Below are 25,462 nucleotides of genomic sequence, written 5' to 3' on the forward strand. Positions count from 1 at the left end.
GTTTCTTCAGCTATAGAGACACTGTTGGGCCAGCTATAGAGACGCCGTGTCTTCAGCTATAGAGACACCGTTTTTGCAGCTATAGACACACCATTTTTGCAGCTATAGACACACTGTTTCTCCAGCTAAAGAGACGCGGTTTTGTCAGATATAGACACCGGTTCTTCAACAATAGAGGCACCGTTTCTTCAGCTATAGAGACACCGTTTCTTCAACTATAGAGACACCATTTCTTCAACTATAAAGACACCGTTTCGTCAGCTATAGACACGATTCCTTCAGCTATAGGGACGCGGTTCTTCAGCTATAGAGATGGTGTTTCTTCAGCTGTAGGGACACTGCTTCTCCTAGGGTGGCATGAACATGTATAGGAAGTTCATAGATTGTCTGGTCATTAGACCATGAGCTAATATATTTATTGTTATACATAAATACTGTATATTTGGTCATTAGACCCTGGAATAATGTATTTATTCTAATAGCGGCGACTATTTATTTTTACCATTATATAGTACATGTTCATTATATTTACAATATCGTATATTATTTATTGTTATATATATATATATATATATATATATATATATAGCGACTAGCATATTCTCTTGTCTACACAAATCTATAGCATATTCTATTTACAAAGCCCGGTTGTACGTGACAAGGAATAGGGTCGCCTGTCCAACCTCCTGGGTTTTCTCCAGGTCCTCCGGTTTCCCCCCACTGCTAAAGACCACTACGCGCAAGCGAATTATTGAAATAAAATTGAACTATTGTACATGTTAGTTCCGAAATGACCTAGTTTGTGTCGAGTGGACGTTAAACCCAATTTCTCTCTCTCGGTCTCTCTCTTTACAAAGATTTACGATATTATTAAATGACTAAGTCTAATGAGAATTACAATTTTTGTTTCACCTTTTTTTTGTCATAGTTTAAAATAGGCAATCCTTTTGGGGGGCCTAATTTAGACATGGTGGCACCGTACACTAAGAATATTTATTTGGCTATCAGAGCATCAGCATGCTTAATAGTTTTGCAGTATGGTAGTTAAAAACAGGTCAGCGCAATAATCATAAATGATTAATTCAAATAGACTTGTACCATTGTTCCCAGCTGTCCCTTCAGTCTGTACGGCACCAAGATATAGGCTAACCCCGACCTTGGCTCTCACAACATCTTTAAGGCGTTTAGCTGCTTCTGATCTGTATAAGGTTGTTGTAAATGGTTCTTGACCAAACATGATTTAAAACATTCATTAAAAATGGATTTAAAACGAACACACTATCATTATAAGGAATTATTAGAATGATAAACACATGGGAACTATTCTCCTTTTGTTGTGGATTGTTTCTCTTATTGCTTTGATTCAAGCCTATATCATTACGGACCCGAGACTGTGCAGATAGAAGACTCTTATGGCAGGACATTCACTTGTGTTTGTCATATTGTAGTGCGGTCCTCCTGTACTTACTGTTAAATCATGTAGACTGGATAATCTGCCCTAAGTGACGTCGAGAAAGGGTGTGACGTAGGAGTGGCTCTCGATAACGCCAATCTGTACACATCCGGAATAGGAAGCGCCGACTTATTTAAGTATGTTATCTGGTGGGAGAACCTTAGATCGAAGACGGTCTAACACAAATGTGAATTGTGTTTTTGGGTTAGGATATGGGTAAGGCTTAGGGTTAGGGTTAGCGCTAGCCCCGTTTCCATCTCGAGACCTTGACGAAATTTGCAGCCCTAATCCTTACCCTAACCCACAATCCATATATGACGTCATATGTTCTAGACCGTCTCCGATCTAGTTTTCTACTATCTGGTGTCTAATTTGTATAAACCATTCAAAAAAAAATATATAAACCGAAACGAAATTTAAAATCCCATTTCAATTCCTATTAGCCGAAGTTTAGTTATTTGCACTTTAATTTTCTGTTCATTCTGTAAAGTTTGGGTTCATAACGAGATTTATAGCGTCTTACGTAGCTCTCGGGTGTAACAGAAAGTCTGATTTCTCTACGATGCACGGAACTGAATTTCCCCATCACCAAAAATTCACCATTAATCTTTAATCTTGGACATTTACAAACATTCGGAACCCACAAATATTCTCGCTGCATTAAAGACAATCCCTTTTTATAACTTTTGATGATGCTGACGTCATATCTGGTTTCGCCATTAATTATCTCAGCACCCAGGATACGTACTCGTGACACTGAAACATAAAAAACGGAAGTGACGTAATATGGTTAAAATGAAGTAAAAAAAAGACGTATGTGACGTATTTCAATAAATGAGGGTTAGATCTATTTCATAAGACAAACTCCAAGTTTGGTCCAAGGTCACGACATGTAAACAGGCCTTGCGCTAATCTCATCCCTAAGCCTAACCCTGGACAGAGCCCTAACGCTTACCCTGACCGACAAACTCGTGAACAATCACGTGCCCTAACCGTTTTTACATCTCTGCGACCTTGACGAAATCTTGAGTTGGCCTCAGGAAATAGATCTAGTCAAAAATGAGGCTTCCTAGAAGGGATAATGGTAAAATAAAAAAGTACGACAACTTTTGTTGGCTATTTAACTATTCAAAATAGAAGTGGTTCTGAGAGAGCTGTAATCAGACCCTCCCTCGTGTATCACTCAATACATAGCTACAGGGGGGATATATCATATTTCATCATTGTGGTGGCAATTTGAAGCCCTAAGGACCAACGTGGTGGAAATAAAAATGAAATGGATTTTAACGTCCTATTTCTTTAACCCCAGCTGAGCTAATGAAGATGGGCGTACACCATACAGTGTGCTACGAGGGAAATTATTCCAGAACAGCGACACAGCGGCAATCTTGTATCGAATTCCAACTTTGAAGAGCTCTTTTACATGCACACCAACGTCTACACAGGACCAAAGTTTTTCGTCCCATCCGAAAGACTAGATGTTGTCCCTCCCCTCAACCCTGTAGCACTGACAAGGGAAATCCACACTGGAAATTCACGATGAACTTTTTCGGCCAATGCAGTGATCGAACCCCGGACTTCTGGGTTAATGAGCCATGTGGCTTACTCATCACTGCTCCCCAGCTTGGTAGGGAGCACGGTGGCTCAATGAGTAAGGCGTTGGCTTGCTAACCTGGAGGTCCCGTGTTGGATCCCGGAGCTGATCGAGAGAGTTCATCGATGTGCACGTAAAAGAGGCCTTCAAAGTTGAAATTCGATCAAAGGCGGTCGTAATGCCGGTGTACGTTAAAATTTTCTCTCATAACACACTGTATGGCGTACACCTGTCTTTATTAGCCCAGTCGGAGCAGAACAGAAGGACGTTAAACCCATTTCATTTCGTTTCCAACTTGGTAGGCATGCGACTTTACTCCTGGCCAGGTACATACATAGGACAGAGCCCACAACAACAGCTCAAGACACACTGAAGATCAACATCTCAGTAGTAGCACTAACAGCAACCCAAGACACACTGAAGATCAACATCTCAGTAGTAGCACTAACAGCAACCCAAGACACACTGAAGATCAACATCTCAGTAGTGGCACTAACAGCAACCCAAGACACACTGAAGATCAACATCTCAGTAGTGGCACTAACAGCAACCCAAGACACACTGAAGATCAACATCTCAATAATGGCACTTATTGGGTAGGCATTGGCAACAAGTCGGTTTCCTTCCATTTATTATTCTAAAGTTAAATAACAAGCTTACCAAAGTCACTTTTACAGAATTGAGCTTTTCTATCTTTCACTTTTGGATATTTTCTACAATTTTCTGGAAAACAAGAATAAAAAGGGTAGGTGATTTGATAATAATTATAAGTTGTCACTTGTAAATAAAATAAATTCCAGGACTTCACAGCTCAGAATGGATTCATTCATCTTGTAGCCTCAATTATTTCCAAATGTCTTTCTGTAGTTCAGTACCAGAGAACTCATCAACAGTTTATTATTAGTATAAATCTCTGAGTATGGACACTATATTTATACGTATTATATATTTCATATCGGTTTTACGTTTTATCAAATCAGGTCCACTGAGTATAGACATGGTTAGGTCTATTTGATAAGGCCAACTTCAAGTTTGGTCAAAGATCACGAGATGTAAACACTGTAACCTGGGTATCATTTAATCTTGTGTATCTAGCGCTCATTTCTTTCACATTCGTTTAATATCAAATTTTGTTTTAACATTCGTAAAAATCATTTAAACTCACTCGAAATCATTTAATTTGTCCAGTTCAAAGCTGACTGATTAAGTTTGATAATGAATGTCAAATTTACAAGTATTTAATTTCCTGACCACTGTTCAAAAATTAATCATTATACATCAATAGTCAATTGAGTTGCTTGGTTTTTTTTTAACAGGGATCGAGAAATTAAACGCTTGCAAATTGGACACTCATTATCAAAATTGATCGAGAAATTAAACGCTGGCAAATTGGACACTCATTATCAAAACTGAATGGTCAGCTTTAAACTGTACACAAGTACAAATTCGATGATTTTTGGTGATTTTAAACGATTTTTACGAATTTTTAAACAAAGATTTGACATTGAATGAATGTGTAAGAAATTAGTGCTAAATACACACGTGAAACCTGACTAGCGCTAACTCTAACCCTGGACATAACCCCAAAGCTTACTGTAACCCTAACCTACAATCTCGCCAACAATCACGTGCCCTAACCTTATTTACATCTCAGCGACCTTGACTAAAATTGAGCTGGCTTTAACAAATAGATTGCATGGACATTGTATTCTTACATATGTTATATCGGTTTTATTTAGTATTATTCGGCCTGCTGAGTATCAACATCGATATGATGCTTAATATAGTTTGTTTTGTTCCAAAACAATTGTAAGGGGACGGAACCAAGCCGTTACTAAACAAAACCGATTACTGAATCAAACCGGTTAACGGGTCATACCGGTTACCTTGTCAAACTGGGAGTCAAACCGGTTACCTAGCTATAGTCAAACTGGTTACCGAGTCCAAAAGGTAACCGAGTCAAACTAGTTTCCTAGTCAAACTGTTTACTAAGTCAAACCGAGAACTGGATTGTACAATGATACCGCGCCTAATCCACGAAATGTAAAAGAGGTGAGCTAATACAAAGCCATTGAACGGACGAGTTAACACCAAAAGTAGGAGAATTCATTCCTTGTTAAGATATAAGACTGGATAATGAGACGTACTTCCGGGTAAATTACTGAACAACCTAGTGGAGAAGGCCACATAGGTTTCAATCCAGCGGAGCTGGTGTTGTCGGAAGATTTAGTCACACGATCTGTTTGACTGTTGGGTCGGTAGGGCTTAGTGTGGTATTTTTCGGAGCTGTACTTCGGTATAGTGGAGAGGGGGGGGGGGCGAATGGTTAGTGCGTGTGCGTTCTATCATAAGGTCTGTCATTGAGTCAACTGTCGTGGTTTCGATTCCTCGGTTGTACGTGACAAGGAGTTGTGTGCGTTCTATCATAAGGTCTGCCATTGAGTCAACTGGCGTGGTTTCGATTCCTCGGCTGTACGTGACAAGGAGTTGTGTGCGTTCTATCATAAGGTCTGCCATTGAGTCAACTGGCGTGGTTTCGATTCCTCGGCTGTACGTGACAAGGAGTTGTTTGCGTTCTATCATAAGGTCTGTCATTGAGTCAACTGCCGTGGGTTCGATTCCTCGGTTGTACGTGACAAGGAGTTGTGTGCGTTCTATCATAAGGTCTGCCATTGAGTCAACTGGCGTGGTTTCGATTCCTCGGTTGTACGTGACAAGGAATTGGGTCGCCTGTCCAACCTCGTGGGTTTTCTCCGGGTCTTCCGGTTTCCTCCCACTGCTAAAGACCATATGTTCGTCCCGAAATGATCTGCTTTGTGTTGAGTGAACGTTAAACCCCATTTCTCTCTCTCTCTAGTTCAGCACATTTTGAAGTAGTACTTTTGGATTAGCGACAGGCAGTTACTTTTTCGCTTTTTTGTCTAATCTTTGATGTGCATTGCGTTATGCGATAGTGGGCGTGCTGTGGGTGGGAATGAAGCAAACTCAAGATCCACCCAGGCTACGTCACTGTTATCACTGAGTGATATTGTTAACGATCATTATATTAATCCACACCCTAGAAGATTTACAATTAAGTCAATAAAAATAATAGATTGTAAATTCTATAATAGATTCTAAAAACAATAAAAACCTACTTTTTTCAAACTTTAATCGTTTCTTGTATCTATGTCGTCTAGAGTAGATAACATCCGGTATTGACGGGCTATATATATCAACCTCGTTTTTCCGTTTATTTGAATGTGACTTGTTTGGTTGAGGTTTATATTTAGACGAATAAACACCAGTTTTTATTCCCCTTTCCGTTACGTGTTGCTTTTCCTTTAATTCATTTATCAGCATTTTCCATATTTGGTCATCTGATAAGGTCTGAGCTCGTGTCGTCTGTTGATTCTCTGTTGATCTGGAAGTAGGCGACGTCACTGTTATTTGTGTAGAATTGTCGCCAATGTTTGGTTGCCAGAATTCATACTTTATTTCATGATGTCGTTGTCGATACAATAACTACAAAAAAAGATGATATCGATAGAATAACTACAAAAAAAAATGATATTTTTTATACTATTTTTAATCTTTGTAGATATGTTGAAATGAAGACAGGCATTCACTTTACCGTGTAGTTTGAGATCTATTTCCAGTGGCGGTTCCATCCCTTGATTGTGATCCTATTAATCGTGTAAATTTGCGCTTTTTGTTGATTGAGGTGATATGGCTGATTAAAATACAGATGTGACGTCACCCTTTGATGTTGGGGTACCATTATTTCAAAAAAAAGGTACGAACAATGTGCCAAGCGTACATTATTTATACTAGTTGAAATTTTGGACTCGCGTGACGTATTTCATTGCAAAGCACAAGCGAGTGTCTGTATTTTAAGTTGTTTAATGGTCTCGGGCTTAAGACATTGCGTAATATATTCTAACATCTCGGACTGACGTCCCTCGTATTGTTTCAATATATTACCTAATGTCTCGCTCTCGACCATTAAACCACACATAATGTACAGGATGACGTACTCCCAATATAAGTAATGTACAGGATGACGTACTCCTAATATAAGTAATGTACAGGATGACGTACTCCTAATATACGTAATGTACAGGATGATGTACTTCCAATATAAGTAATGTACAAAATGATGTGCTGCCAAAAAGTAATGTACAGGATGACGTAATACAGGGTATGTGTTTGAAATATAACATAGTGTATATGGATAAGATATAATATAGGGTATATGAATCAGATATAACATAGGGTATGTGTATGAGATATAATATAGGGTATATGGCTGAGATATAACATAGCGTATATGTATGAGATATAACATAGGGTATATTCATGAGATAAAACATTACCATTATATGTACATCTTCTGTTAGAGGTCCTTCACCTTCAAATAATTCACCGAAGGTTCCCGATCGTAAATATAAAACTGATGTTCCTGATACGTTATAATTACCAGATTGACTTAAATTACGGTTACCATTGATGATAAAATGGTGGTCATTGTCCATCAAGGCTGAAATATAATGTAAAATGGTGGTTATTTTCATTCAGGGCTGAAAATTATATTAAATTCTAAAATTAATAATTGGGCTAAATCTATTTTAAACCCAATAAAAAAATAATTATTATATAAAAAAAAACAAAGCAACCGTTTCACTTTCTTACAATATGACTTGGTCTTCAACATCAAATTTGTCGGTTTTATCTTAAAACTCCAATTTTAATAATGTTATGGAACCCATTATGGATCTGATTTCACTATATATCTGATTTCACTATTTATCTGATTTCACTATATATCTGATTTCACAACTAAGCATTCTATATGAATATCAAAGATTACAATAGCGTGTCACGTTCTTATCTCGTTATACTGTAGACCCCACGGTGGCCTAGCTAGTAGGACGTTGGTTCGCGAATCCGGAGGTCCCGTGTTCGACCCCTACGCATTTTTGCTTCGAAAACACACGCGAAAGGGCCACAAAAACGCGTACATATAAACCAGGCCTTGAATATATGAATATTAGAGGTTATTACAAAGGGAGAGAGGTAGAGAGAAATGGGGTTTAACGTCCACTCGACAGAAAGTACGTCATTTCGGGAGTAACATATGGTTCAATTTTATTTCAATAATTCGCTTGCGCGTATGGGTCTTTAGCTGTGGAAGGATGTGGGCGGATACTACCACAAAGGACCAATCCACTATTGTGGCCCCGCCTTTAGCATGCTATCCAAATATCAGAGTTTACGATAACGTGTCATGTTATATTCTCTTTATACTACAACTCAAACCTTTGTTTATTTTATCGATATGAAATCCTTTAACACAGAGATAAAGGAGTGTTGTTGAACTCACCAATATTATTCCTGCTGTTGTCTAAGACTTTGAAATGTCTGGATCCTCTTGGTATTGTCACAATTCTATAATAACCCGGAAATTCTGTCAATATAAAAGATACAGTGTAGAATGTTATGCAAACTCGGTGTATTGTTACAAGGAACTCGTCATATTTCCTCTTTTCTGTTTAATCGACAGCGAGGTATTTATCTAGTATTGTATTTCAAAATCTCCGCAATCTACAAATTCAAGGCGCGGCAAATTGTGTTAAATAAACGAAATGATCAAAGAAGAAGACAAAAAACAAACAGTCAAATGAAAATACTTTTCACATTAATGGAAGTACAATTACTGGTTTATTAAACATACATTATGCAAGAGCTAAATCTGTCTATTGCAGGTCTTTCTTTAGGCCTGAAATGTTATCTAAATTATTAATTAGACATTAATTAACTTATCCAGTCTAGCCTGTGATATTTACTGAATTAGGATCCGATTTTCTGCTCAACTTTCATTTATGATTAAATCATGAAATGGATAATCAAGACTATGTTTTTTATCGTACAGACTTTAGTAATGATGATCGAGGCTACACTGAAAATTCAATCGCTAAATTCTCGGTTCAGAGTGGATCAATTATCACTAAATTCCTTTTACATTATGTAGTTTTTAACTGCCAGATCTTTATCTATTCTCCCCATAATGTATCTTTAACATGCAGCGTTTCGACAATGGTACTCTCGTCGTTATCAAGCAAATGATAAATACTCAGGTTCGAAATATAGACAATTGGTTGTCTTTAATACAGAATTTGCAGGGGCCGATCGCTGATCTCGACATATCCGTAGTCTTCGAGAAAACCGGGTTCGCGATAACAACCCTTAACTGTACTGTTATTAAACTATTACTATTACGTCTCGGGTGATGCTACAAAGCCAGTTTAATTACATATACCGCAGGCAATCAATCTAAATGAAATATGTTTTTTTATCTGTATCTTGCGTCTAGTTTACCACGTAAATGAGGATAAGGTAAAGGAACTATATTGTAATCTGTAATCTACCCAATTTTTTCTAATAGAATTGTGAAATTGGAACAGGATACACGCCAAGGGAATACATTGAATACATATAGCTAGTTGTGAAACTGGAAGAGAATCCATGCCAAGGGAATTCATTCATTACTCATAGCTATGATAATGAAATATGGGTTAACGTCCTTCGTTATTTAGTGCACAACCGGGATAATGCTATTAGACAAATGCAAAGGAACCTTTAATAGACGCGCCAACGTGAACACGACACCGCATACTTTTATACTCCGCAACGACTAGACGTCGTAGACTGCCAGGCCCTCAGTCCTGCAGCACCGAGTAACTTTCCGGAGTATGATTTTATAAACTAAAAACTCTACCTAAACCATTCACCCGTGCTCTTTCGTTTTGAACTTTGAGAACAAGACACTCGCGACAATTATCCAATTTTGTACGTGGAAAGGTCAGATGAGTCATTCTTTACCATAAAAGCACCGAGTCGCTTTGATATTTGCCTGTAAATTAATCACCCGGCGTAGAAAAAAATTGCTTCAATTGGATTTTCTTCTCGTTCCTTTTTATCTTTTCTATCAGTATACGCATTACACAAGATAATCCCGCTATCTACTTATCGCTTCAGAGAAACACTTGTCGGTTTTAACTTGAATGAACACGATGATTGCTAGTCAAGTACTTCACGGGATCAGTTAACTACTTGTTCCTGTCAACTACACTCTCATTTTCAATCGTATCAATAAATATCGATTAAATCAATCAATTATCGGAAGCTAAATTATTAGTTTTCTGTACAAATAAAAGCATGGGTAATCTTTTTAAAACACCATGACGCAATAAACCCTGGTTGAAAGAATTGAAAATGATTGTATTTGATTATATGTTTCTCTCGCACGCGACTCTTCGTTAATCCAACCCTTAGTTGATAATTAGCAACCAGGTTCTCTTTTTTTACTTGGTAATCACCGTCTTTTTCAGGCGTCGGTTGTCAAATAAACGCCAATTCCAGATACGAAACTTACCATGCTTGTTCCTTTGACATTTGTGGATCAATCGATTGACGGACTTCATTTTCTATATGGCGGCATAATTCCAAGATGACTGCGCTGATGTCATTCTTTGATTTTTGTTCATATAGTACGGCGATACTTGTGAATGGGCTTTTTTAAGAATGTCATTTTTATGAGGCATAATGTGGTCCCAGATTTGATGGCGGTGTTGGCCTAGAAAATTCCTTTGCGAATAGCAAAGTAGCATATGTCTTCATTAGCCCAGGCGAAGCATAAGAAGGTCGTTAAACACCATTCCATTTCATTTTATGGAAACCAACAAGGTAAGATGCTCCGTGGCACAACAAAGTATGAACAAGTTGCAGCAGAAATGATAGAGTTTCCATTCATACACAATTTACGTTTTGGTGTTTTCTCTGGAACATTGTAATACACCAAAGTACATCGTATGCCTCTCTTTATTTACCTGTATCGTTTTGATATTTACTTGTATTCCTGTATATATTTACTTGTATATCTATATATATTTACCGGTATCGTGTTGATATTTACCTGTATACCTGTTTATATTTACCGGTGTCGTGTTGATATTTACCTGTATACCTGTTTATATTTACCGGTGTCGTGTTGATATTTACCTGTATACATTTCTATATTTACCTGTGTCCTTGTCTTTATTTACCTGTATACCTTTCTATATTTACCTGTGTCCTTGTCTTTATTTACCTGTATACCTTTCTATATTTACATGTGTCCTTATCTTTATTTACCTGTATACCTTTCTATATTTACCTGTGTCCTTGTCTTTATTTAACTGTATGCCTGTCTATATTTAACTGTATCGTGTTGATATTTAACTGTATGCCTGTCTATATTTACCTGTATCGTGTTGATATTTACCTGTATACCTGTCTATATTTACCGGTATCGTGTTGATATTTATCTGTTACCGGTCTATATTTACCTGTGCCCCGGTCTTTATTTAACTGTATACCTGTCTACATTTACCTGTGTACCTATCTTTATTTACCTTTATCATGCCTTGGGAAGCGAGACATGACCGTTTTCTGTATAAATGTACAGGTATCATTTTTTCCGTCACAAATTCCACACATGTCAACTTTAATAGGTGATTCTATAATACCATCACATCCAACACGCTAAAACATACAAAAGAATATAACGCCATCACATCCAACAGGCTTAAACATACAAAACAATATAACACCATCACATCCAACAAGCTTAAACATACATAACATATAACACCATCACACCCAACAAGTTTAAACATACAAAACATATAACACCATCACATCCAACACGCTAAAACATACAAAACATATAACACCATCACAACCAACAAGCTTAAACATGCAAAACAATGAACACTATCACACCCAACACGCTCAAACATACAAAACATATAACACTATCACACCCAAAAGGGGAAAACAAAGAAAAAATCATTATTATTCACCAAGAAAGCCATTTAGCAGACGACCACCGCCAAGACCGATTGCATCATTTCTATTTAGATTTAGTCTTTCTTGTATTCAATGCTAATTGTTCTCTCCTTCATTATTTTTCATTTTGTGGGAAGCCTGAATCACTACAGGTCTGTAATTTTACAGCGCAGTGGCTCCTTACGACTGGCCCCCCGCGGGATCCATTCACTTCATTTCATATAATACGTTGTTTATAACTTTGGAGGGGGGGGGGGGGGCTATGGCCGAATGGTTAGCACGTGCGTGCGCTGTATCATAAGGCCTGTCAATGAGACAACAGGCGTGGTTTCGATTCCACGATTGTACGTGACAAGGAGTAGGGTCGCCTGTCCAAGTCCATCTTCATGGGTTTTCTTCGGGTCCTCCGGTCCCCCCCCCCCCCACTGCTCAACACCCCTACGCGCAAGCGAATTATTGAAATAAAATTGACCATGTGTTAGTCCCAAAATGACCTAGTTGTGTCGAAGGGACGTTACACACACACACTCTCTCTCTCTCTCTCTCTCCATCTCTCTTCTCCTCTCTCTCTCCCTCTCTCTCGCTCTCGCTCTGTTTATAGCTTGCAATTTCTGTGTAATTTATATGTCACACTGTCAGGATAGTTTTCTAATGAGTTTTATTTACGTCTAGGCCGGACCTCCTACACTAACTATCAAATATCACATGTAGCCATAGGAATATTGTGAATGATAAAATATTTTACAATGTACAGAGTCATTTTTTTTATGACATATTAAATTATGTACAGAAAACAAGAAACTTCAGTAACCACGTGGCGTCCAAATTGGGTAATACAGTAATAGCGGGCGTGCTAATCTTCGCTAACACGGCATTTATTACTGTGCACTCTCAAACCAATTGAAATGAAATGAAATTAAAGGAAACAGGGTTTAATTTCGTACTTTCTTGCACCACCCGGGCTAATGAACACCGTCATGCCATGAGGGACATTTTGCCTAGAAGGTACCGTTTTCGTCCATTTTTGATCGAATTGTAAATGTTACGAGTTATTTTCCGTGCACGACTAAGCCCCTGTTTTTCGTCCCAGCCGAACGACTAGACACTGTTCATCTAAACGCGGGTGTTCGATCCCTGCAACGGCCGAGAAAGTTCATCCAGATTTTCCGGCGTGGTTCCCCCTTGCCAGTGATGCAGGAAGGAAGGCCTGGCAAGGACAGCTGTCTAGTCGTTCGGATGGGACTTGCACGTAACAGATCCCTTGACAGTTGGAATTCGATATAAGAGTAGGCCGTAGTGCCGCTGTCCGGACAAAATTTCCCTCATATAGCAAACTGTATGGCGTAAGCCCAGTTCGAAGCAGAACAGCAGTAGCACGTTAAACCCCATTTCATTTCATTTCATCTAAACGGTTGTTCACAGTTATGTTTTCCGTGGTATTAGAGGTTTCGCCAGATCATACATTTCTAATATTTAAACATACATTAAATTATTAATTAGACATTAATTAACCTAACCTATCCTGACCATAATCACCTGTAGATGACATCGCTAGCCTGCGATGTTTATTGGATTGTGAGCCGATTTACTGCATAACTTTCCTTCACGATTTAACGATTAAATGGACATTCGAGACTATGCTGTTTATCGTACCGACTTTAGTAATGATGATCGAGGCTAGGCGGAAATTACAATCGCTTAGTTCTCGGTTCATAGTGGATCAACATGAATTAAATTTTCAGCAAATTGCCTTTACATTATCTAGTTTTTAAGAGAACTGCCAACTCTATCGAATCTCCCATAATGTATCTTTAAGTATACTAGCCCTACCTTACAGATACCTTCTATACAGACATAGTAGCCAGTTGTACTACATCTAGTACCATCTTGTACCTGACCAAAATTATAATAATTACTTCTTACATCAGCCTGACAATTTAACTCACATGGTCTATCTGTATAATATAGAAAAAATATACAATCATTGTCATGGTCTAACTGTATAATATAGACAAATATACAATCATTGTCATGGTCTATCTGTATAATATAGACAAATATACAATCATTGTCATGGTCTATCTGTATAATATAGACAAATATACAATCATTGTCATACAAACTATACATAGCTACACTACACTTTAGGTTGCAATGGCCAATCAGACTATATGTGACCTAAATTTATTTCCTAATTTCTGTATTTTAAGCAACTTGGACTAACAAATGCTATAAGGATTAACAAATGCTGTATTTTAGACAACTTAGATATTGAACTAACACATGCAGTATTTTAGATACCAAAATCACACTTGAAATCATTTTTGGCCATGGATAAAATATTGGAGTCCTACCCCAGTTCCTCCCTTGACTAACATTCCCACCCCAGTTCCGTCCTTGACTAACACTCCAACCAGTTCCTTCCTTGACCAACATTCCACCCAGTTCTGCCTATGACTAACATCCCACCCAGTCCCTTCCTTGACTAGCACGCCACCCATTTCCTTCCTTAACTAATTACATTCCACCCAGTTCCTTCCTTGAATAACATTCCGCTCCAGTAACTTGAGATACCCCCCCCTGGGATCGAAGTGTCCCCTGTTTGAGAACCATTGCCTTGGATTTCAAGTATTGCTGTTGTTACCTTTACAATGTTTTTCGTTTTTTTAATTATTCGTGTATTTTGAGAGTTTAATTGCTGCCATGTGACCACCCTTGTAAACTAAATAATGTTTACCTTTAGAGTAAACTGGTTTCCATGTCAACGCTTTTCTTCCCAGAAATGGTTTCTTACTCAATGACTTACACTGTTCTTCTCTGTAGTCACGTGATTCACTTGGACATTTCTAAACAAACACAGAAACATGATTAACTTCCGCTGAAACATCACACTAATGACAACTAGAAAAAAGATGGGCATACCGATCCTATCATAATCCCCGTCTAGACATTGGAGGGGAGGGTGGGGGGGGGGGGCAATGGTTAGCGCGTGCGTGCTGTACCGTAAGTTCTGTCATTGAGTCAACTGGCGTGGTTTCAATTCCCCGGTTGTACGTGACAAGGAGTAGGGACGCCTGTCCAACCTCGTAGGTTTTCTCCGGGTCCTCCGGCTCCTCTCACTGCTAAAGACCCCTACGCTCAAGTGAATTATTGAAATAAAATTGAACCATATGTTAATCCCAAATTGACCTAGTTTGTGTCGAGTGGACGACAATACCATAGTTCGGACAAAATTCTCTTCTCTCATTGAACATGTAACCATAAAGATAAACATATTATTTGTCTCAAAATTCTATTATCTTTAAAGAACACACAAAAAACCCCCTTGCATTTCATTCTGTTCACTTTAAAGGAGCTAAATCGCTATTATTTGGCACCTGGAGAAAGAGAGAGAGAGAGAGAGAGAGAGAGAGAGAATTGGGGTGGGGTTTAACGCCCACTCGACACAAACTAGGTCATTTAGGGACTAACATATGATTCAATTGTATTTCAATAATTCGCTTCCGCGTAGGGGTCTTTAATAGTGAGGGGAAACCGGAGATTGGACCGGTGAGCCTATTCCTTGTCACGTACAACCGGGAAATCGAAACCACGCCAGTTGACTCAATGACATACCAAATGATACAGTGTGCACGTGCTAACCATTCGGCCACCCCCTCCACCTTTTAGAGAACAAACATTAGGTGATATTTTTAATACACTTTAAAGAACAAACAATATGATATCGTTTTTATATACTCACTTTAAAGAACAAACAATATGATATCGTTTTTATATACTCACTTTAAAGAACAAAGATTATATTTGTGATATACTCACACGTTTTGAACAAACTTTATAACCAATGTTTGTTCCTTCACAGGCCGTCAGATGAGTTCTAGCAAAAAATTCACCCGTCCACACCAGACATTTACGAGTTCGTATCTTGATTCCTTCTCCGCACGTTCTGGAGCACGGTCCCCAGAACGACCAATTATCCCAGATGATCGGATGGTGCCATTTCTTGGGTCCGGATTTTGTGGTCGTTGATGGAGTTTGTGATGTCAGTTCGGGCAAAGTTGTACCGTAATTATCTTTTGTTCTTGGTGATGAGGAAGCTTGAATAATTACAGTAGGGGTAGTTGTTGTTTTCGGGATTGCGGAGGAATTCTTTACAGATGGTTCGATGCCGTCTTGCCCGTAAGTGATGTTACTGTATGGAGAAGGTGCATCAGTAGTATTATCAAAACTCTGGGTAAAGTTGTCTATACATGCAATGCACGATATCTGAAAAACACCAAACAACTCCATAGAATTATATTCACAAATTATTCAAAATTTAAAAAGATAGGTTGCCAGGCAACGAAACATACGCCCACAGGAACTAAATCGTCCGGGCAGTCAACAAGGGTTGTCGCATGTTTTTACTTTTTTCGGTAATGAAACATTTATAATACACTAAAATCTGATTAAGAGCAACAACTCACGAAGTAATTATCAGAAAACCTATTAGAATTTGTTTGGTTTTATAAAGTTCTGCCCCATGCTAACGTTTTGTATGCAAAGCTTTTAATATCATAGATTTAACTGTTCAAGTCATAAAAAATCATTGAAAATCAATATACTTGTTCGTCTCAATATCTTAAACTCTGTGTACCAATCTGAAGTCAATCGGATGATAACTTAAGGGCCATAGCTTTGTTGAAATCGTTGAAAATCAACAGGAATCTTTGTCTAATGACCTCAAACACTGTGTATAAATTTAAACTCAATCGGATATTAACTTGAGCCTCAAGAGCATCCACAAGATTTTTTGAAGTGATCAAGGGCCATAACTCTGGCAGTAATTATCGGAAATCGCTGAAAATCAATAGGCTTCTTCGTCTCATGACCTTAAACACTGTGTATAAATTGAAAGTCAATCGGATATTAACTTTGGCCTCTAGAGCATCCACAAGATTTTTCAAAGTGATCAAGGGCCATAACTCTGGCAGCAAATATTGGAAATCGCAGTAAATGGCAGTAATTATCGGAAATCGCTGAAAATCAATAGGCTTCTTCGTCCAATGACCTTAAACACTGTGTATAAATGTAAAGTCAATCGAATATTAACTTTCGCTTCTAGAGCATCCACAAGATTTTTCAGAATGATCAAGGGCTTTAACTCTGGCAGTAATTATCAGAAGTCGCTGAAAACCAATAGGCTTCATCTTATGACCTTAAACACTGTGTATAAATTTAATGTCAATCGGATGTTAACTTTAGCCTCTAGAGCATCCACAAGATTTTTCAGAGTGATCAAGGGCCATAACTCTGGCAGTAATTATCAGAAGTCGCTGAAAACCAATAGGCTTCATCTTATGACCTTAAACACTGTGTATAAATTTAATGTCAATCGGATGTTAACTTTAGCTTCTAGAGCATCCACAAGATTTTTCAGAGTGATCAAGGGCCATAACTCTGGCAGTAATTATCAGAAGTCGCTGAAAACCAATAGGCTTCATCTTATGACCTTAAACACTGTGTATAAATTTAATGTCAATCGGATGTTAACTTTAGCCTCTAGAGCATCCACAAGATTTTTGAAAGTGATCAAGGGCCATAACTCTGGCAGTAATTATCGGAAATCGCTGAAGATCAATAGGCTTCTTCGTCTCAAGACCTTAAACACTGTGTATAAATTTAAAAGTCAATCAGATATTAAATTTAGCCTTTAGAGCGTCCACAAGCAATTGTGGACGCCGGACCGACGGACGGACGGTCGGACCGACGGACGGACGGACGGACGGACGGCCGGACCGACGGACGAACGGACGGACGGGGGCGACGACAATATACGACCACATTTCAATGTGGGCGTATAAAAAGGTAGGTAACACTTTCTGTACGTTCTGTGAGTCAGATACAGGAACTGTAAAGCACCTCTTTGTGTTATGTCCATTCTAACATATAATATGAAACCGTTATAATACTGTTTTAGATCGCAGTGATATAAAAATAATATAACAACACATATCAAGCATCTTGGTCTAAATGAAATGAAATGGGGATTGACGTCCTATTGTTCCGCTCCTACTGGGCTAATGAAGATGGACATATGCCAAGCAGTTTGTTATGAGGGGAATTTTGCCAGGATAGCGGCAATACCTCCTAATCGAATTCCAACTGTCAAAGGATCTTTTACATACACGTCAATGTATACACAGCCCGATCCAAACGACTAGACAGCTGTCCTCCATAGCGCACCACTGACAAGGGGAAACCACGCCGGAAAATGCCGATAAGCGTTTTCTAGGCCAACGCAGGGATCGAACACGTGAACTTCGGGCTCATCTTGGTCTAACTAACAACCCCTAATAAATATATATATAATTAAAACTGAATGGATCTTAATGGTAATTATTTTAACTACATATTATTTTCCTCGTTAGACGTGGTAACTAGAGGAAGAGTATTTGCTTATTGTTGTGTACGGGCTTTCGTAGAGTACTTGTAAATAAAATAACATTTGTCTGAATGCTTCACATTAGACGACACTTGTTGACACGTCACGATTATTTATTGGGGCAAATAATTCAACTTATTTAAAATAATGGAGGAATTTTTGTATATTTGTATATTATGTAAATGTTTTTTTTTGATGTAGCTTGTATTTGGTTATTGTAAATAAGGATAATTTCTAGTGTCGCCATAACGTCCCATATTGTTTTATGTTATTTGTTGGTTGTCTTCCGCAGTACATGGTTTACAAGGTTATTTGTTGATTGCTCTCTACAGTACATGGTTTCTAATAAAATATACAGGAACATAATATGATCTATATATTAGGTTATAGTCATAATGGCTAGCGTGGTAATTCACGTCCACCTCCGCCGTCCTTTGACTGTCAAATATATATATCATGTTATAATGGTAAATGTGTTACCATTTATAACCTTATTAATGTTTAACTTCAAAATTTCTCAACATATTACTAGAACAGGATATACAGATAAACCAAATAACACCAAATATTCTGTCTCGGGTTAATCAAGTCTTTCATGTTTTGTTGAAATTATATCATAGTCCCAATCGTGCACCTACAGCGAATATGGGCCTACACATAGTTTTAATTCGTACTATCCGGGGGGAGGGAATTGTGTATTGTCAGACCTTTTGGTCTGTGAGAGGGGGGTCTATTGTCAGACCGTTTGGTGTGTGAGAGGGGTCTATTGTCAGACCGTTTGGTGGGTGAGATGGGGGTCTATTGTCAGATCGGTTAATCGGGTGGGATTGGTCTATTGTCAAACCGGTTGGTCGGTGAGAATGGTCTATTGTCAGACCGTTTGGTGTGTGAGAGGGGTCTATTTTCAGACCGTTTGGTGGGTGAGATGGGGGTCTATTGTCAGACCGTTTGATCGGTGAGAATGGTCTATTGTCAGACTGTTTGGTCGGCGGGAGTGGTCTATTGTCAAACCGTTTTGTCGGTGAGAATGGTCTATTGTCAGGCCGTTTAGTGGGTGGGAGTAGTCTATTGTCAGTCCGTTTAGTGGAATGGGATTGATCTATTATCAGACCGTTTGGCGGGTGGGGTGAGGATGGTCTATTATCAGACCGTTTGGCGGGTGGGGTGAGGATGGTCTGTAATCAGACTGTTTGGTGGGTGAGATTGGTCTGTTGTCAGGCCGTTTGGCATGTGGGAGTGGTCTATTGTCAGACCGTTTGGTGGGTGGGAGTGGTCTGTTGTCAGACCGTTTGGCGGGTGGGAGTGGTCTATTGTTAGAAGGTTTCGTGGTCTATTATCAGACCGTGGGTGGGATTGGTATGTTGTCAGACCATTTAGAGGGTAGGGCATTTGCATTCGGAAAATTCATCAATCGGGACCCCTTTGACCTTAAATCTAAAACTTGTCAATTTAAAAAACCCAACAAACTTAAAGGTTAAAAAAGCATAAATTCCTAATATCCTAATAAACAACCCATTTGATCGGATTTTTGGCCAAAGGACGACGCGGGAACACAATACAGCAGTAGACGTGTGACAAATCTGTATGCTTATAGACCCCAGTGAGCGTGTTGAACCAACTATGTCACTTCCGGTTTAATAAAAATTAATTTCTCGCTTACAAAAACTTTTTATCGTTGGTCTTCCCCTTTAAGCTTATTTTAGACATTCACAAGGCGTTCCTAATCTAATACATTGATTACTCTCAAATGGAAAGAATAATTTTTAGAAGATGTATTTTATATTCAAATTTACTTGAAAAATAAATATCGTTCTTTTTTCTTTTGTAAAAACAGAAGACAGTTATGAATGGAAACGTCTGGCATAAAATAAATATAATTAGTTTTAAAACTCATTTGAACCTCCAGAAATCTATAATCTCGGTTACACAGACACGTATTTCAGCATCAATTTAAATTTACATACCATATTGTATTTATAACCATTATTAAATCTCGTCCGGGGTTTTAGAAAAAATGGAAATGTTGATTTTATTAAACATACATTATGCAAGAGCTAAATCTGCCTATTTCAGGTCTTTCTTTAGACCTGAAATGTTATCTAAATTATTAATTAGACATTAATTACCTTATCCAGATCATAATCAACTCTCGATGCCATCGCTAGCCTGCGATGTTTATTGGATTAGGTTCCGATTTCATGTTCGACTTCCATTCATAATTTATTCATTAAATGGATAATCGAGACTAGGCCGAAAATTTAAAAGCTAAAATCACCTTATCCAGACCATAATCAACTCTCGATGCCATCGCTAGCCTGCAATGTTTATTGGATTAGGTTCCGATTTCATGTTCGACTTCCATTCATAATTTAATCATTAGGCCGAAAATTCAAAAGCTAAAATCTCAGTTCAGGGTGAAACAATTCCCTTTACATTATCTAGTTGTTAACTATTATAGTGAGAATTATCTAATCTCCCATAATGTATCTTTAAATCTAATGATTAGTTGTTTTTTTTCTTTATATAATGGATATCAATTAACTGTAATGGAATGAAATGTGGTTTAAATTCCTTCTTTATTTCTGTACTAATGAAATGAAATGGGGTTTAACGTTCTGCTGTTATGCTCCGGCTGAGTTAATGAAGACGGGCATACGCCATACAGTGTGCTATGGGGGAAATTTTGCCCGGGCAGCGGCGCTATATATGTGTGGCTACGGCCTAATCTTATATCAAATTCCAACAAGGGATCTTTTACCTTCACGCCAATGTGTGCACGGGAACGAACGACTAAACATCTGGTCTTTATGTTGTTTAATGGTCTCGAGCTAAAGACATTTTCAGTTATACATGAAATGGAATGGGGTTTAACGTCCTGCTTTTCTGCACAGACCGAACTATAATGACGACAGACATATGATACGTCATTCAGTGTGCTATGAGGGGGAAATATTGTCTGGACCGCGGCGTTCACATTTCGATTCCAACTGACAAGGGTTCTTTTACGTGCATGCCAACGTGTACACAATGACAGCGGTTCTTCGTCCCATCAACTGCTGTTTCTTACCAGACTGGTCGTCCAGACCGCATGGCGTCCTTACTGCGCTGCTGCGACCGTACAGCGACTAGAAAATGCACAAAGTCGCGGGCAAACGTGAACACAACGCGAGAAAATGTCCCCAAAAAATTAGAAACTTGCAAAAAGTCGTGTTCTTACAGCCTTCAAGGCAGATCGCAGAACCTTGGCGTTTGTTTTGAATATGCTCTAAGGAAACGCCGTAGCAGCGCAGTAAGGGCGCCACCCCGGTCTGACAGGGCTATAACAAGGGAAGACTACGCCGAAAATCCCAGAGCCAGTGCTGTACTGTTCTATAGCATGGAACCTATGTTACTAGAAGTTATAGACAGTACTGGATTATTATACATAGCAAACCATTTCAACAACACAGAGTAATGTTCTCTATAATCAGATTTCTTTAATTTCATGCTCTGACGCCTTGTCTTATTTCATCATCTGTGTTGTAATATCAGCTTTAAAGGAGAAAGTATTTCATCCTCTGGGCTGTAATATCATCGGTAAATGAGACGGTATTTCAAAATATAAAATAGACATTTATAGAAACTGGAAGACGAGACAAGAATACATAATGAAGATAAATACTTTATAAACTCAACTGTTTATTACACTGAAAGCATGATTGTTTGGGGGTTTGGGGTTGTTGAAATCTCATTACTGAAAGGGACATTATGGGAGATTAGATTAAGAGTTAACAGTTCTTGCTATAATAGTTAAAACATAGATGACGTAAATAGTATATGCTGAAAATTTCAGTCAAATTGGTCCACTCTGAACCGAGGTATTAGCTTTTGAATTTTAGGCTAGACTCGATCGTCGTTACTAAAGTCGGTACAATAAAAAAACAATGTCTCGATTATCCATTTTCATGTTTAATCATCCTTCACAAAATGTATTTCAATCCGAAAAAAAACAAGGTTCTAGTAAACTAGGATGTTGCTTGTTCATATTCCGGGACATTTCAGAAAAAATATATTTTACTCATAAACCCTCTTATTTTCTGCGGAGCCGTGGGCGCGAAGCTCCGACGGCGGAGTCGGCCCTCTCACGAAATTTATTTTTGAAAACTAGAAGCCCAGAAACGCCATTCCCAGAAATCTGAGACAAGAAATATGGTACTGAAATACTCTAGTGTATATTTGATTTATGAAGAAGCAAAGACAATAGACATCAAAAGATATGCAACCACGAGCATATAGCTAGCGGGGGGGGGGGGGGTAATGGGGACAGCTGCCTCGCCTGGAAACAATAGGCTCACCAAATGGACGCATTTGGTGCCCTCTCCATTTGGACGCAATACGGAGACAACGACCAACGTGCCCCTCTTGCCCCTACCCCCCCCCCCCCCCGCCCTCCCGCTAGCTACGGGCCTGAACTAATGCTTCAAGATTTAAAAAGGTACGGTAATTTTTGTTCCACTTCGAGTCTTCCCATAATCTACATGGCGGGTTGGTTGGCCGAATAGTTAACGCGTGTGTGTTGGGTCAGAAGGTATGCAATTGAGTCAAGTGGTGTGGTTTCGATTCACCGCCTGTCCAACCTCGTGGGTCTTCTCCGGGTTCTCTGGTTTCCTCTTAACAAGCGAACAAGCAAATTATTGAAATAAAATTAAACCAAATGTTAGTCCCGAAATGACCTAGTTTGTGTCGAGTGGACGTTAAACCCCATTTCTCTATCTCTCACATCTGATAAGTTTTATCGATGCGATGTCTGATTTCTGCCGTCTCTCCAATAATTTTTCATCGGTCCCATGCGCTCAACATAAGCATTGTAAACAGGCATGGAAAGAACAAAGGAAACTAATTTGGTTAATTTGTCGTTATAGCGGACGACACATTTGAAGAATTAATCACTTTTATCCATTCCTCACCAACGTTTGAGGAAGCAGAAGCAATTCGCAAATCAATTCGTAAGTTTTCACGTGAATATTAAAGGCTCAATACCACTCTTGTTGTAACTGAATAATATGTCCCAATCTTTATTCTGGTCAACAAATTGTACTATTTTAGAATATTTCAATTAATTGATGATACAAATTTCATCTTAACACACCTTATTTAAAAATTTTGAAAAATTCAACATAATGGTTTGAAACGTCTAACGTAAACCTTTTCAAATGAAACTTCGATTTAAAAATATTTTCGAACCCTCTGGACAAGTAAAATAGGATGTAATGGATAATTTACACAACAGGTAGGACATTTAAACATCTAGTACTTAGATAAGGATATTATTTATTTTCTGGGGCTTTCAAGCCAGCAAGAGTGTTATTGTCCCTTTAAAGAAAAAAAATTTAATTACGGTAATTAAAATTCATTACACGTAAGCGTCATGAGCTAGTGCTACGATACACACGTAAACTTAAGAAAACGTCAATATGGAGTGGGGGGGGCAACCCAACACAAATTCCGTTAGAACGTTTTTTGGAACCAACTTGTTGAGCGCCTTTCCTTTGGCGCTAGATTACTTTGATTCTGATAGAGCGAGAGTGGTGACACTTCGTATTGTTTCATTATATTTACATCACTACCGTCTCGAAGATGTACTCGACTAAATCATGTCACAGACGAGCCGGAAAGACCAACGCTAACCCACATTACAGACTATCAGAATACCTGTTGTACAGTATGTAACAGCAAATTCACACCTGATAGAAGATATCTCGCCTGGCAGTTAGAGTAATTCATTTTTCTACTTACTGTTAAGAGAGAGAAAGAGAGAGAAATAGAGAGAGAGAGAGAGAGAGAGAGAGAGAGAGAGAGAAATGGGGTTTAACGTCCACTCGACACAAACTAGGTCATTTCGGGACTAACATATTGTTCAATTTTATTTCAATAATCCGCTTGCGCGTAGGGGTCTTTAGCAGTGGGAGCAAACCGGAGGACCCGGAGAAAACCCACGAGGTTGGACAGGCGACCCTACTCAATGTCACGTACAACCGGGGAATCGGAACCCCACCAGTTGACTCAATGACAGACCGTATGATACAGCGCGCGCGTGCTAACCATTCGGCCATCCAACCCACCTTCTGCTTATAGTGTGCTATGATGGGAATTTCACCCGGAGGCCACTTGGAGCCTATTTGGTAAAGAACATAACTTTTATGCAAAGCCACCAAGATAACTCGTGATTGCGCCAAAAAAGAAAACGAATCTAGCTGAAATGTGAAAGATTTTAATTATTTGCATGATTAGATATGCGCACATGCTCAAATGTTGCAATCCTCGTTGGGAAAATAATAAATGGGAAAGAAATGATGTCAGTTTTTGCACGCTTAAACGCTTGATTTGTGAAATTTAATTCTGCTTGTTGGTTTGATGAATAAACAAGCCCTGAACCCGTGTTTACATAGATTTCTAAGACTTAAGTAAGAATGGGCCTTTAAGAATTTACTCAACTTTCAATCACTGTTTATGAGAAATATCTTTGATCCAGAAACACAAAACTTTGCACATACATGTAGTTTCTTATTGATGTATTTGATACATTAAAACAACAGAAGTTTTATAAAGGGCTATATTTTAGTTAAAATAAGGTAATCAATTTTGAGTTAATTCTTAACTTAAGTCTGAGAATACTTTGAGAACTCGGGGTCAGGACTATCAGGACATATCTAGGAATCACACGTGGTTTCCCAGAGGGAGAAAAATGTGACGTTATCAACATTCGCTTCAGTATTTTGAAACCGAATTACACATGTCCAAAAATGAATATGAGCAAATTTACATACTCGTACATGAGTAAATGTTGTGCAAGTTGTGAGTTGTGCATGCGAACAGGGACCTGTTTCACTAAATTTTAACTAAGATAAAATCCAAATTTTAGTAATTTGATTGGATAATATTAGATGGATTTTAGTGCTTGGCCAATCAAAACTGAAGTATCTACTAACATTTGGATTATATCTTTAGTTAAGATTTCAAGAAACAGGGCCATGGGCTTGTATGATTTAGTTTTACATTCACAGATGTTATCCTGTTACTCCATTACATAGGGAATATATTAACATTTTAAAAAAGACAGAAGCAGTACGCATAACATTCTTGA

The 25,462-nt window shown here is 38.4% G+C and overlaps 1 protein-coding gene across 1 annotated transcript in view; it reads right to left on the reverse strand.

The window, feature by feature from the left end:
- Nucleotides 1–564: 564 nt before the first annotated feature.
- The window catches only part of LOC126819088 (ADAMTS-like protein 5), a 60,716-nt gene continuing 35,818 nt past the window's right edge, over nt 565–25,462 (reverse strand). Inside the window, exons 2-10 of the mRNA XM_050546929.2 lie at nt 15,735–16,181; nt 14,653–14,761; nt 13,746–13,870; nt 11,480–11,609; nt 8,410–8,493; nt 7,403–7,566; nt 6,185–6,551; nt 3,708–3,770; nt 565–2,209 (exon numbers count right to left, since the gene is read on the reverse strand). Coding sequence (XP_050402886.1) covers nt 1,908–2,209; nt 3,708–3,770; nt 6,185–6,551; nt 7,403–7,566; nt 8,410–8,493; nt 11,480–11,609; nt 13,746–13,870; nt 14,653–14,761; nt 15,735–16,181 — 1,791 coding nt within the window. The 3' untranslated portion in view covers nt 565–1,907. The remainder of the gene's footprint in view (nt 2,210–3,707; nt 3,771–6,184; nt 6,552–7,402; nt 7,567–8,409; nt 8,494–11,479; nt 11,610–13,745; nt 13,871–14,652; nt 14,762–15,734; nt 16,182–25,462) is intronic.

Source organism: Patella vulgata, chromosome 4 (genome assembly GCF_932274485.2).
Source record: "Patella vulgata chromosome 4, xgPatVulg1.2, whole genome shotgun sequence".
Lineage (NCBI taxonomy): Eukaryota > Metazoa > Mollusca > Gastropoda > Patellidae > Patella > Patella vulgata.